This window comes from Podarcis cretensis, assembly GCF_951804945.1.
Source record: "Podarcis cretensis genome assembly, chromosome: 5".
Taxonomy (NCBI): Eukaryota; Metazoa; Chordata; class Lepidosauria; order Squamata; family Lacertidae; genus Podarcis; species Podarcis cretensis.
In genome coordinates this window covers 93,618,582-93,634,096 of record NC_137174.1, presented here as the reverse complement: position 1 = coordinate 93,634,096, position 15,515 = coordinate 93,618,582, and the positions used below count along the sequence as shown (strand labels likewise).

The following is a 15,515-nucleotide window of genomic DNA, read 5'->3' as shown; positions in this document are numbered from 1 at the left end:
AAGTCAGAACATCTTTGGCTGTTAAATGCGCTCAAATACAGGCAGAATTGGGGTGGGTGTTTCCTGTATTTGCATTTATAATTTATCTCTATAGGTAGATGCATGGAATTTATATACCAGCTTAAGTGCCATGGCTTCCCTCCGCAAACCCTGGTAACTGTAGCTTGATAAGGAAACTGATCACTAGGGATGCAGGAGAAATTCGGTGTGGTTCGCATTCTGTGCCAACAAATGCCTCTATACAAACAGAAACCTGATAGTTGTTACCTTCCCCTCCCTTATAAAAAATGCTTTAGAAATGAGACATTTTGGAGTGGATAAGTAGCAGGCGGGAGCAGGGGCTTAATACTCCAACCCACCCCCCAAAAAATCCTCCACTCCAAATTTCCCCCCTCCAAAAATGTCTTTTGCTGAAGAATAGGAATGGGCTGTCAAGGTTCAGTTAAATGGGTTTCCATGTAAGGTGTGAGGGGGGTGATTTCATGGGGACTCATTTTGTACAGGTGGAATGTGGCCCTTGACAGAAATAAAAGTTGTCCACCCCAGCGGTGAGGTGTGTATAGGGTCATGATCCTTGTTCCCAGCTGAAAGAGAACCTTAGTAGTGCACTTAACTGCATTTGCTTTCGTTGGTCTCTTACCATGTTTATAGAATCATAGAATCATAGAGTTGGAAGAGACCACAAGGGCCATCGAGTCCAACCCCCTGCCAAGCAGGAAACACCATCAGAGCACTCCTGACATATGGTTGTCAAGCCTCTGCTTAAAGACCTCCAAAGAAGGAGACTCCACCACACTCCTTGGCAGCAAATTCCACTGTCGAACAGCTCTTACTGTCAGGAAGTTCTTCCTAATGTTTAGGTGGAATCTTCTTTCTTGTAGTTTGGAACCATTGCTCCGTGTCCGCTTCTCTGGAGCAGCAGAAAACAACCTTTCTCCCTCCTCTATGTGACATCCTTTTATATATTTGAACATGGCTATCATATCACCCCTTAACCTCCTCTTCTCCAGGCTAAACATGCCCAGCTCCCTTAGCCGTTCCTCATAAGGCATCGTTTCCAGGCCTTTGACCATTTTGGTTGCCCTCCTCTGGACACATTCCAGTTTGTCAGTGTCCTTCTTGAACTGTGGTGCCCAGAACTGGACACAACGGCTTGCCTTATCTCCTTTCCTGTAAGCACTTATCAGTAGACTATACGTTCCTCAGGCAGGATAATTCACCCCAGGAGCAAGTTCCCAGGGCACCACGGTCAATTCACAAATAATAATCAGAAGAGTTCTTGGCTAGTGGGAAAAGTTGATGTATGTTGTTTTCGTTTTGTGAATGACACCAATTTGATGAAATGCTGTTGGCAGGGGAGAATTGACCGCTGTGATCTGTATTTAGCCCACTGAGGTCCACTCTCTCTTACAGGAGGAAGAGGGAGAGATGGTGCACCCATCATCACCTTCCCCGAGTTTGCAGGTTTCAGCGAGATCCCTGATGAAGATTTTCTGAACGTCGTGACGTATTTGACTAGCATCCCCAGGTATGTCTGACCTCCAGTCTCCTCGATGGCTTGTGTGCCCAAATTAGCTGACCGCTTTCTCCAGGGCAAGCCCAAATGAACACCTTCTCGCACCTCCCATTTTGGCGTATTTCCCAAAACCCACACAGCCTAGGGTGCTGGCCTAGGAACTGGGGACACCAGGGTTCACATCCCCATGATGCTCACTGGGTGGCCTTGGGCCAGTCACTGCCTCTCAGCCTAACCCACCTCACAGGTCTGTTGTGAGGATAAAAACGTATGTCCCCTGAACATGAGCTCCTTGGAGGAAAAGTGGGGTTTAAATATAATTCTAAATAAATGAAATAAAAGTAATTTTCATATGTGATTCTCCTTAGTTTATAACGGGTAAAAAACCAACTATTGGGGTGAAGTCTGCCTATATCTTCTGTGAGAGGAGAATTGTGTAATTGAACAAATGTCAGATTGAATATGGCATTTGTGCATAAATATATCCCCATATATTTGGCAATGCAATTGAGGAAGATGAGCTTCATTTCAGGAAGAAGTATTGTTGATGAGCTTTGCCTATAGCGTTTATAAAATCAAAATTCGGAAGAGGCTGAGTTTGTTGCTGGTGAATGTGGGAGCTGTCTTTGCAATTTCTGTGTTTACGTATTTGATAACATAATTTGGAGCTACGTAAATGGTTTCTGGAGCTTTGGTGTGTTGTGCAATTTAATTTGCCCTGTAAGTGTAGCTGCGTGTTAATGCATGCAAGACGCGAGGCTGTCACTGAAAAAATGTATCTCCATGTTGAGTTATTCCTTGCAAATGTGTAGAATCGCCTCATAGAATCATAGAGTTGGAAGAGACCACGAGGGTCATCTAGTCCAGCCCCCTGACATGCAAGAATCTTTCACCCCACATGGGGCTCAAACCCACAACCCTGAATTTAAGTCTCATGCTCTACCAACTGAGCTATCCCAGTGTGGGACTAGGACCTGGGAGACCAGGGTTCAAATTCTGACACAGCCATGAAGTTCACTGGGTGACCTTAGGTGAGTCCCTGCCTCTTAGCCTAACCTACGTCAAATTCAAATTCAAAATCCTTTATTAGGCTTAACACACCAACAAACAAACAAACATCATATACAACCTGTGTAAAGTTGTATTTAATACGTAGTAAATTTCCAAATATTCCCCTGATTGTAATGGGAGACACCAATGCTCGAATTGGATCAGATAATACAGCTCTCTATAAATGCTATGGCTCAAATCTAGCTGAAGATGCCCCACTTCCATTGAGAATAGGGAGGAATTCTAAGGACATCATTATTAATAAAGCGGGAGGAAAACTTCTACAATTGGTTTTAGAATTGAATCTCTCATTCTTGAATGGCTCAATGTGGCCGGATATTTCAGGAAATTTTACTTTTAGCTCCAAAAGGGGTAGGAGCGTAATAGACTATTCCCTAGTTTCCGTCGAAATGTTAAATGAAATTGCCTCTTTTACAGTTGTACCTCGCTCAGAGAGTGACCATTTCCCAATAGTTTTAGAGATGTACAGGAATACTAGAAATAATGATATTAGACCTCCTATTAGTATTGATAAGACTATTTACGCCAAAAGAATTTATATAAGTGATAAAAATAGAGAGGATCTATTAGCAGTATTTGAAAATAATCCAGTTCTTCTTGAACATGTGGCTAACCAAAATTTGATGCCCTTGGAGGATAATGATTGTTACTATAAGACTATCCAGGAATTATTTTCTTCTTTTTTAGACCTTCTGTCCAGCAATAAATCTTTAAATAAGTATAATTGGTTCGATAAAGATTGTATTAACTATAAGAAAGAACTCAGAACTTGTCTAAAAGAAGCCTATATTACCAACTTTCAAGGTCTCTGGAAGACTTATTTTGAAATGAAAAATGCTTTTAAGAACATGCTCCTAACCTACGTCACAGGGTTGATGCGGTGATTAAATGAGATGGGGAAGAGCCACGTACACCACCACGTAACCACCTCAATTTCTTTGGAGGAAAAGGCGGGAAATAAATGAAACAAACAAATCATTACTTTGGTCTTTCCTTCCCTCCATCATCACATCATCATCATTATTAGCTTTTCATATGCCACTTTTCCAAATTAAATAAGTTGGAGTTCTTGTTATTAAATACACCAAGAAAAAAGCACACCAAGAACTCAGGCCAATATAAGTTTCAATCGTGGGAGTAGTCCCTACTCACAAATCAATAGTCAATTACTTTTCCAAATTATGCTCAAAGCATCTCAGAAGAACAGTAAACAAATAGGTGCAACAAAAACAACCATTCATAATATCATATTTAAATCCACATTTGGAAGCTAAAAAAATGATTAAAAGTTTCCCCAAACATCATTGGCTGCCTCTGGCAATGGCAAGAAAACTCAGTTTGAGCTCAGATGAGTAAGGGGGCTTTATGGCAGGGGCTTAATTTGGAAAAGAGTCGTTGAGTTGTCATAGACAGGTCAGTGGCAGCAGGACTTTTTCTTAATGTATTGGATTTCCCCCAGAAAGGGTAAATTGGATTAAACCAGGAAATAACATGGGCTGGCATGTTGATATAAACAATGTCATGTGGATGCTAGAAGAAACTTCCATGCATGAGAAGCACCCATACCATAATAAGCACCCATCTGAAAGCAGCTGAGATAGGACAGAAAATTCGACATAGGATACTCTTTTCAGTGACAGCTCTGTGCCATGAATAAGGTGCAGTTCTGCCATAAGATTGTGATTTTATATATATGTATGTTGACAACTGTATGGATACATCACTATCTCTTTTGATTTTTTAAATACCGGTATCCTGATGTAACAGGAGTGTGTGGTTCGGCTTTGTGTGAAATTCTGCTAAGAGTCTCTATATAGTGAGCAATGCCTGAGAGGTTTTAATGTGTTGACCACATTTTTAGTAGCTTGCACTGCTTCCATTTCCATTGTGGTTGGCAGATTGCCCACAGGCCGGCCCTACCATTAGACAGAGGGAGGTGGCTGCCTCAGGCGGCAGCTGCTGGATTGGTTTTGGAGGACAGAGCTGTGTGTAGGGGCCTGCCCTGTGCCTCCTTAAAAAGTCTGAATCCTTTAGATACGGTGGAGGGTAATGTAAGATTCAACTGCTGGTCTGGTTGGCTTTTGTAGGGATATCTTGTCCTTTGCCTCAGACAGCAAAATGTCTTGACACAGCTCCGCTGGTTACAATTGTACATTTCCTCTGTGCCTCATAGCTCCACTGGCGGAGGAAGAGGGCGACGGGGGGCATCGCCCACAGCACCACGATCCCAGTGGGGTGCCATCACGCCCCCCACACGCTGGGTGTCATGCCCCCAGGACATGCACCATACCCCTGCGGGTGGTGTGACACACACCCAGGACGTTCGCCAGCCATGCCCCCACCTGCTCTCTGCCCCCAGTGCCGGAGCATGAAGCTCCACCACTGCATAGCCTAGTACTAAAAAAAGGATCGTTGGATGTCATCATGACATCACCACAGAAAGGAATTCCTGGGCCACCATATTTAATAGGATCTACTATTTATTCTGGAAAGTAGTTTGTCTCTTCGCTATTCATTTGGACACCTCTTTAAGATGTTATAACCAAATTTTGCATGATGGTTCCTGAGATTATCAACGAGCAGGATTTTATCTATGTTTGGATCCAATTGGATGCCCGGTTTGGGCAGAGGGAGGCAAAGGGTAGTCCTCTCTGCAGGCGTTGGGGGGATTTGCCTGAAGGTGGAGCAGCATGGCCCTGCTTGGCTCCAGTGGGGTGGGGTATCACTTTGGTGGCAGCGGCAGCAAGGACTGGGCTGGAAAGGCAGGCTCTATTCACCCTCTGTGACCTGCCCAGCGTGCCCTGAGCACCAGCAAACAATGCTACGCCACTGCCTAAGAGTCAAGAAGCAGGCGAGTGAGGGTTGGAGGAATTATTTCCCTGCCCATAGCTTTTCTTGCTCCAAATAACCCATCAAAAGATTCCCCCCCCCCCCCCGCTACAGGGTTATATGCTCACACATTGGATTTTGTTTTGAGCACTATGTTGGGAAAAGTTGCTGGGGTCTGAAGAAGAGAAACGTGAGAGCAGGGAATTTTGTTAGGCATCCCTTTCCCTCCCCTTTGCTTCTCTACTCTAAATGACTTCCCGGTGAATAAGCCATTGGCATTCCTGGGCTGCCTAGGCAACAAGACGCCCATCTTGGCCTCACTGATGTGGTCCAAAGGAAAGCAGAGTGATATGTTTGCCTCCAGTTTGGCTGCAGGAGTTGCCAGAAGGGGACGTACAAGGCACCATCCAACCGTCTTAGGGTGGTTTACAGTATGTAATATCAAAAAGAACCCAATAGGCCCACAGGATATTGTGACATTCACTGCACTGTGGCTTTGAAGCATGCACAACAGTGACATTGATCAGATCGCTATATATACTTTAAAGAAGAGGCATAACCACAAATGGGGGGGGGGGTGTTCTAATGTGCATGGCTAGGGAAGGAGATGTAGGGCTAGGAACAAAGAGAGATGGGTAGAATTCTGCTTCCACCCCAGCTGGTGCCTTTATCATCCAGATGTACCAGTCTTCTCCAGTGTTTCTGTTGGGGATCGTCTTTCATAGAATCATAGAATTAGAATCATAGAATCATAGAGTTGGAAGAGACCACAAGGGCCATCGAGTCCAACCCCCTGCCAAGCAGGAAACACCATCAGAGCACTCCTGGCATATGGTTGTCAAGCCTCTGCTTAAAGACCTACAAAGAAGGAGACTCCACCACACTCCTTGGCAGCAAATTCCACTGTCAAACAGCTCTTACTGTCTCTTACTGTGCAAGCGGCTTTAGTTCAGGGGAAATGCCTCCAGTTGCTAAAGTAATTCCAAGTAGGTGGGTTTTCCCCCCAATTAAAGATTGCCCTCTCCTGGGGCCACCAAGCAATGTCATAGCTTTCTGCCCTGCTCAGTGGGCAGCTCTGACAGATTTCAGCATGTGAGCACAATGTTTGATCGGGACACAAAATCCAGTATACGTAGGCCTGTGAGTAGTGCAATCTGTCTTCCAGAGAAAGAACCCCAGGAAACGACCTGCAGTTTGGTCTTACATGTGACAGATTTCACATGTGTACATCTTTTTCAAATGTTATACCGCCCCTTCATAGGTAGCTGGCAGCTTCACTGGCATGGCAGATGCACCTGGTAGGCAATGAGGAATTGGGGGGGGGCATGGCTTCACACCTCTCCCCCCAGAGAGGGGAGAAGCTGGGGGTGAGGATTATCTGAAACATTTCCAGGGTTTTTCCTCCCCACCAGCCAGAAGCGTGTAGGTGATGGCGAATTGTTCACAGCGCTGCTGGTTGGGGAATCTGCAGCAAAGCAGCCCGAGCAATCGGATGAAATATTCATGTATTGTGCAAGCGGCTAACCTGATGCTGGGGCGGAAGAGGGGAAAGGGGGGAAAGGAAAGAAGGAAGGAAGGAGGAGGGGAAGTCGCTTGCCTCTTCCTGCAAACACAGCTCCGGGTCTGGTTTGCTCACGCTGCTGCTGCCGCTGCTGCCTACCTAGCCTGCTTGTTAATCATGAGCTCAGAGCGTGCCACGGAGCTTTTGCTGCAATACCATTGCTTGGAACGGGGCTGGCCCTGTGTAACCCCATATACCTGCTCTGGATATTTTGCAGTCTGGAGGCTGCCAGCATCGGGTTCATCATCATCATAGACAGACGGCGGGACAAATGGAGTGCAGTAAAGGCGTCCCTCACACGAATAGCAGTAAGTGCCTGGAATCCTTTATTTTCATTGCTGTTTTGCCTCCCGCAGATTGCAACTGCTACCCAGTTGTTTGCTGTTTACCTAGGCTGCGCTCCCTTGGTTGCTCGTGCGACTGCATCTCCTTTGCTGCCCTACAGATTTCTGCCAACCTTGCATGCTGAGAAGCAGCGGAGGGTGCCAAGTTAGGACAGGCGCATCTTGCCCTGTTTTCCTGCTGAATGAGAACGAGATCGTACCAGCCCCAGGAAGAGAAAAGGGCATGGCTATTTCTGTAGCGTTCTGCTGCATGCAAACTGCTTTAATCTCATTAAGAGGCCGAGTAAGTGTAGTGGTCCTCGGGGTCAGGCGAGGGAGCCTCCTAGGTCAAGCCCTAGCTTAGGTGATTTGAGATGGCGGTGGAGCAGGGGCTTACGCAAGCTTCTCTCTCTCTCTCTCTCTCTCTCTCTCTCTCTCTCTCTGTCTCTCGGCTTCTGCTCTCTCTCCCCCCACCTTCCCTCACACTTGCACCAGTACCTAGAGAACGGAGATGAAAACACTGGTTTATGAGCTTATTTGAAGGGTTTCGATCCTTGCTTTTCAGCAGAAAAAAGGCTCCCAGAGCAGACTGCAAAGAACAGCAATAATCAGGCTTTGCGCAACACAGGAGGGTCACAGGAGGTCTAGCTCAGGCACCCCCAAACTCGGCCCTCCAGATGTTTTGGGACTACAACTCCCATCATCCCTAGCTAACAGGACCAGTGGTCAGGGATGATAGGAACTGTAGTCCCGAAACACCTAGCGGGCCGAGTTTGGGGATGTCTGGTCTAGCTGCATATATACATACACAATTCTATTTGTGTGCCGCCTTTCAACAGTTCAAACCATGCTCAAGGGGGCTCACAACATGGAAGGAATACACAACCGCAACATAACAAAAGTTATGATAAATGAGGCGCGACAGAGGAGACATGTGGAGTTCTTGCCCCTCCTCACGTTATTTTCCTAATTGAGAATCGCAGATGGGAAAAGCAGATTGGTAAGGGCAATTTCAATAGGGAAAATTTCATAGAATGGGAATGGAAAGGGAACCTGAGGAATATGCAGCCGTCACTTAGGACGATTGAAGCTGCAGCCTTGGCATTATCAGCACCAAGCAGTAACCAAGCTCTAACCAATTGAAGTATCAAATTGAATTTTATTATTTCGGTCACAGACCAGTTCCAGCCCACATACAATATCAAGGAAGTCATAAAACACGACAGGGATACATTTGAATTTGCAATTAGGTATAACAGGGACAATACAGATATAGCAACGGTTAAAATATATATAAATTAGAACTTAGTCACTAACATATAACCTAAAATTATAATTTAAGGCCTTAATCATTATGATAGCACAGCTATTGAACTATCCTGTATGTGTCCTGTGGGGATAGGGGCACTCTGTCTTAGGTTCTGGCCCAATACAAATTTGGAGCTCGCTACAGCTTTTTTGTTGTTGTTTAGTCGTTTAGTCGTGTCCAGTTCTTCGTGACTCCATGGACCAGAGCACGCCAGGCACTCCTGTCTTCCACTGCCTCCCGCAGTTTGGTCAAACTCATGTTCGTAGCTTCAAGAACACTGTCCAACCATCTCGTCCTCTGTTGTCCCCTTCTCCTTGTACAGCTTTATTAAAGTAAAAGCAAAGAGTGCCATGGGTAGGCATAACGATGGCCTCCCATGTTGCATTGTCCGTGGGACTCTAGCCGCCTCATTTTCCATTGCATTCTGCTACATGTGCAAACCAGACTTCAAGCATGAATGGTACAAGAGCAGAGGCAGAAATACAGTTGGCAACCATACCTGCGACTCGTAGGGAAACAGTTTAGACAGAATATGATGAAGCTACAGATGTACTTTTTAGATGGTCTTCTAAAGCAGGGTGAGCCAATATGGTGACCTCCATATATATATATATATATATATATATATATATATATATAAATTTTTATTTATACCCCACCCTTCCCGGTTCAGAAAACCGGGCTCAGGGCAGCTAACAACAAATTTAAAACACTTAATTGATGCAACAAAAAACAGCATAAAATACAGTATAAAACGCGAATAACAATAAATTCAGAATTCAAAAATCAATTTAGGAGAAAATCCATCCAATAAAGGTTAGATGATCACCAGGGCTAGCTGGCTAAATTAGTCCTATTTGGGCCAGCGAGGTACCAGGGGAGAATTAGTTGTGGGATCCCAGAGCGGGTAATCTTCATAAAAGGGGAAGGGGAGTTAAGGAAGTGGAATAAAAGATCAGGCTAAGTTCAAATTGAAAGCCAGGCGGAATAGCTCTGTCTTACAGGCCCTGCGGAAGGAAGTTAAATCCTGCAGGGCCCTGGTCTCATGGGACAGAGCATTCCACCAGGTCGGAGCCACCACTGAGAAGGCCCTGACTCTGGTAGTGGATAGTCTGACTTCCTTAGGGCCCGGGACCTCTAAACTATGAATATTCATGGACCTTAAGGTATGCAGGGCATACCAGGATTTATTGGACTATTATTATTTATATTTGCCGCTATTCAAATTTCTTAATTGCTTTACTCATAAATGTCGCTCAAATTGACTTACATAACACAGTAGAAATACTAAAGCCTGTTACAATAAATGCAATAAATAAAAATGTAAAGAACAAGCAAGCACATCTATGCAAATAAAAGAGGGCTCTAGCAGATCCCGCACCACCAAAAGAGGCCACAAATGCTTTAAAAAAAAACCTTCAAATTTAAGGACCAAAAGAACACAGAAAAAGGAAGCTTTTTCCTGGTGTGTAAAACTAGAGGGTGCCAGGCGAGCCTCCCTGGGAAGAGCATTCCACAAATGAGGGCCCACCACTGAAAAGGTCCATCCATCCTCCAGGCCTCCCATTGAGGCACAAAGAAGGGCCTCAGATAATGGTCACAAGCTCTGGATCAGTTCATATGAGGAGATGCAGTCTTTGAGAGCTATAACACAATCTGGAAAGTGTCTGGAACCATCTAACCAGCCAGAATAGCAGTCTGGTGGCCATCTATACCTGGGGAAATGGTACGGCTATTCCATTCCATGGGGTTCCATCTGAGCTACAGAAAAGCAAACAAAGTGGAAGCTGGACAAAGAAAACATGAGAGGGAGATGTCCTATTAAAAACAAGGGAGCCAAATGTGTCTACTCTAAAGGAAATGCCCAGTGAGCGTGAAAGCAGCCTCAATCACTGACAGAAGGACTGGGTAAGGGGTAGGGAGCCATGGTGGTCCCTCAGCACCTTATATCTTTGGTCTCACCATTGACAAATCTGCTTTGATAGTTTTTCTGGATGGTTTTCTGGATTTTATATTCTGATACAAGCTGTCCTCTTCTGAACATCTGGTTTGGTAAAAATGCAGTGGAAGGGCAGGCAAGAGCCCTCTTAAAATTCAGCTAAAAATGTGGATCCAGAACGCCATATGGAAAGATAGTTCTATGCATAATGCTTATGGTTCTGTGTACTATTGATATAAACCACTCTGATTTTTTTTAATGAATAGCAGCATATAAATATATTTGTATACATAATTAAAGACAGGGCAAAAAAGTGAGATATGAATGTTAAAATTAATTAGTACATGAAACAATGCTGTAATGAAAGAGATATATAAACCAATAATTAAATCGGGAGTCGGAAAGTTTAGTTTTTCCTATGGGGGCCAGCAGTGGATGGAGCCAGAACAAAAATATGAAGTACCATTGTTACTTCTGGTTTAGTATTGTCTACACACTAACTGGTAGTGGCTCTCCTAGGTTTCAGGCAGAGAGTCTTTCCTACAGGGGCATGGCATGCGGAGGAGGCTACCAGCACGGTGGCCCTTGGTGCATTTTCCGGGGGGGGGGGGACTGCTCACGCCGCCCTGCCAGCCCTGTGCTACTTCACAAGGCTGGAATCAGCCTTGCAAAGTGGCTCAGGGATGGCATCACTACAGCAGCATCGGTGGCAAGAGCTGGGCTAACGTGGCAGGCTCCATTCAACTTCCATGCTCTGCCTCCTGGGTGCCAGCAAACCATGCTACACCACTGCTTTCCTGCTTGGAGAGTCACTGAGAATTGAACCTGGAACATTCTTCATGCAAATTATTATTATTATTATTATTATTATTATTATTATTATTATTATTTATTATTTATACCCCGCCTATCTGGCTGGGTTTCCCCAGCCACTCTGGGTGGCTTCCAACAAAATATTAAAATATAGTAGTCTATTAAACATTAAAAGCTTCCCTAAACAGGGCTGCCTTCAGATGTCTTCTAAAAGTCTGGTAGTTGTTTTTCTCTTTGACATCTGGTGGGAGAGCCTTCCACTACTGAGAAGGCCCTGTGCCTGGTTCCCTGTAACTTGGCTTCTTGCAGCGAGGGAACTGCCAGAAGGCCCTTGGCGCTGGACCTCAATGTCCGGGCAGAACGTTGGGGGGTGGAGACACTTCTTCAGGTATACTGGGCCGAGGCCGTTTAGGGCTTTAAAGATCAGCACCAACACTTTGAATTGTGCTTGGAAATGTACTGGGAGCCAGTGGTCTCGGTGGCTGCTCCCAGTCACCAGTCTAGCTGCCGCATTCTGGATTAGTTGTAGTTTCCAGGTCACCTTCAAAGGTAGCCCCACATAGAGCGCATTGCAGTAGTCCAAGCGAGAGATAACTAAAGCATGCACCACTCTGGCGAGACAGTCCACGGGCAGGTAGGGTCTCAGTCTGCAGATGCTCTTACCACTGAGCTTACAGCATTGCAAGATCGCATGGCTCTTTTCCTCCCTGTGCTACTCCATCTTTTTGCCTCTTGCACACACACAGCAGTACAGGAAGCAGTTCCTCGAGGGGTGGTCTGGAGAGCGAAAGTTGGCCTGGGGGTTGATCATGCTGAGAACTGCATAACGCTAGGGCTCCTCCACCTAGAATTCAATTAATAAAATAATTTCATATGGGGTTGTGATTTTGCCTGGGTTTCCAAAAGGGATTCTATAAAGAGATTCCCCAGAGAGCTCACAGACCTTCCATAGCGCAGTGGCTTCAGATGGATCTTGTCCCCAATTCATGTCCTCCTCCTCTTCACTGCCTCACACTTCCATGCCTCTTCCAGGGCGCATTTCCCGGGAACCTGCAGTTGGTCTTCGTCCTGCGGCCGTCCCGTTTCATCCAAAGGGCAATCGCTGACATTGGCATCAAACTGTATCGCGATGACTTTAAAATGAAGGTACCGGTAAGCACTTCTCTTCCTTGCTGTCTTCTGCATCTTCCCTTTCTTAACTGTCAGCAGGATCCCTTTCTCTCCTCCCCTTTCCCCTGGAAGTTGCAGCTTCGAGAGCGACATCATCCAGGGAACAGAGACAGGCTCCTGCGGAGCTTTTGCTTTGATCACGAAGCAAAGGGTTTGGTTCTTTGTTCCTCAGCTGCACTGAAGAGAGGGCTGCAAAGAACCCAGGTGCAGAATGAAGTGAGAGAATGAGGCAGCATAATTCTGGATTGTAGGAGATGCTGTGATCTCCTCTTTCATGTCTAGTTTTTCCTCCTGTTTTTCAACCTAACCAACTCACAGGTTGTTGCGATAGCAAAGTGAAGTAGCTTCAATGGCTGCCTCTCTGAGTAACTTAGAACAGGGGTGAGAAATGTGAGAAACACAGAGTTTTCCTTCACTCCAGGTAAATTATGCAAAGAATGCAATTCATTCATTTCCGATTGTGGCGATTACACAGTCGGACGTTTCACCGTCTATTGATCCCTGTGCCACCACTTTATTTCTCGCTGCCACCACCTAGGCCCTACCTGGTACAATACTGAGTCCAGTCAGGGTTAAATTGGAACATAAACTTCTGTTAATTATTTGCAGTTTAACAAGCGTGTGGTTTCATAAACGGTATCGGTCAATTACATTCATGGGGTGCCTATCCAGACCTATAATTTCCGCTACCTGCTCTCACTCACTAAACCACCTCTCAGATATTTACTTGTCTTCCTAGCCCCTAACTGTTCCTGACTCAGCCTATTTCGCTAAACTAACTCAACCTACCCACAGGCTCTATCCCAATTCACTCCCACTCCAACCAACCGCCCAACTCCCAACGAACTCCTCCCTTCGCCCCTCCCAGAGCTGGTTTTATAGTCCCTCTGACTCCACCCCCCTGGGTCCTGATTGGGTAACTTGTTTAACTATTTCACCTCCAGCACTCTCATATGTTAACGTCACACTGATATGCTTGCTCAGGTTTGATTCTGGACCAAATATTTTAACGTTTGCCAGATTTGGCCATTGTTGCAAGGCATGGTTGGATAGCAAAAGACGAAGTAGGAATAAAGGTGGAGGAGGAAAAATGAAGAGGATGAGCAACATGACATGCGGGATGTCAGGCGTGTGGTCGATAGAAAATCACCCAGGCAGCTGCTTACTCTTATGTATATTCAGATGCATACACTGAGCTCCATCAGTTGAATTGAGGAGTTTCGCATGTGTATCAGAGCTTCAAAGATCTACCCACAAAGTTTAATAACATAATGCTAAATTGACAGAAAATAAAGGGATGCCACAAAACTGGGGTTAATGCACGGTGCTGCTAATGGTCTTTGTTTTGTTGGTGCAGATCATCATGTTAAATTCGGTTTCCGACCTACATGGTTACATCGACAAAAGTCAGCTTACCCGGGAGCTAGGGGGAACCTTGGAATATGGACACAGTCAGTGGATACATCATCGGACTGTAAGTTACACCTGTTTGGTTCCTCCATCTCTGATGTCGAGAAATGTAAATATGTAAATAGTTTTGTAAATGGTAAGGACTGGTTCTGGGTCCCCAAACTCCTCATTTTTATTAAAGAAAGCGGTAGGTAAGTGAGTTGTAGCAGGTTATGAAACAAATAGTAACAAACTTGGGTCATCTTTACTGGGCTGACAAAAGTCAGACAATTTGTCTAAAATAAAATAAAATCCAGTTTTTGCTTTCCTTCTCTAAGAAACATATGTCTCTTTAATTGGGGTCATATCCAACATTTTCAAAAAGTCATCTGCAGATGATTAGTATGTTAAAAATACTATGCTTATATCAAAAATACAGTTTCCATACACACTTTAAATTTGTTTGAAAGATATTTAACTCGATAACTCTTAAATGTCACATTTCATCAAAAATATCCTACAATTGGAAATGATTTTAGCTCTTTAAATGCAACTTTATTAAATTTATGCAAGATATACATACATACATCATCATTTTATTTGTATGCTACCTTACCATACTTAAAACTATGCTCAAGGTGGCTTGCAACATGAAAAAAATACATAATTACAAACATAACAAAAAATGTCATAAACAATCAATAAAACACATCAGAAAGTGCACAATCAAGTCAACGATTTCCGCATTAAATCATAATAAGAACTAAAAATAAAGATACAAAAAACAGCAACAAGCCCTCTAAACAATACCCCAGTTCAAGGGTCTGTTCAATTGAATTCAATTCAATTGAATTTAGCAAGGTGATTCCTTTATTTGTCACCTGACACTAGTAGGGTATCAAGGCAATATGCCTTAATCTAGGGCAACCTTCCCATTGCATCAAGAGAAAAGGAGATGTCAAGATGCATATATCTTTGATACAATATTTTGTTCTGTCCTTTGTCATAGCAGCTGAATTTGATCAAGGACTCGTGACCTCTAAAAATAACATCTGAGCACTTTATTTAAGTAATCATGTTGTTTTCATATTCTTCCGAAAGTACCTTTTTTATTCTGTCTTTACCCTGATTAATCTTGCAGTGTGCACAAAATAAATTTCAGGGCTAAATTAAGCGGGATAAGAGCAGTTCCCTTGGTTTGCTGCATTCACCTTTAAAGCAGGGGATAGTGGGGTCTAATTTTAACCCGAAAAGGGTGCATGGATGAGGGGAACTGAACCTCTCCCACCTTTCTTTCCTGCGCTCTGCCGCTTCAGGCAGTTTTCTCCAACACTGTCTCACTTCTGGCACAGGAGTCAGTTCATTTAAGGAATCTCTGAGACGGTCGGATAGGATCTTGTATGCCTCCTTCTGGCTATTCCTGCAGCCAAGCTGGTGCCAAATGTATTGCTTTCCTTTCCTTTGGGCCACATCAGAGAGGCAGGGTGGGGTATTGCTGTCTGGGCAACCAAAGACACACTGCCCAGGCTTGCGCCCCAGGGAAGTCACTTTGGTGCTGCTAATGCAGCAAAAACAATGTGGGACGCAGCAGTTAC

At 44.6% G+C, this 15,515-nt stretch overlaps 1 protein-coding gene across 11 annotated transcripts in view; it reads left to right on the top strand.

Annotated features, from left to right (window-relative positions):
• Positions 1–15,515, top strand: part of MCF2L2 (MCF.2 cell line derived transforming sequence-like 2) — a 218,911-nt gene that overhangs the window by 47,635 nt on the left and 155,761 nt on the right. For 10 of the 11 annotated variants that reach the window (XM_079977636.1, XM_079977635.1, XM_079977626.1 and 7 more), the window contains exons 3-6: positions 1,414–1,528; positions 7,195–7,285; positions 12,394–12,513; positions 13,889–14,005. In XM_079977636.1, the coding sequence (XP_079833762.1) occupies positions 1,414–1,528; positions 7,195–7,285; positions 12,394–12,513; positions 13,889–14,005 (443 nt within the window). The remainder of the gene's footprint in view (positions 1–1,413; positions 1,529–7,194; positions 7,286–12,393; positions 12,514–13,888; positions 14,006–15,515) is intronic. The other variant, XM_079977629.1, reaches the window with a different exon arrangement.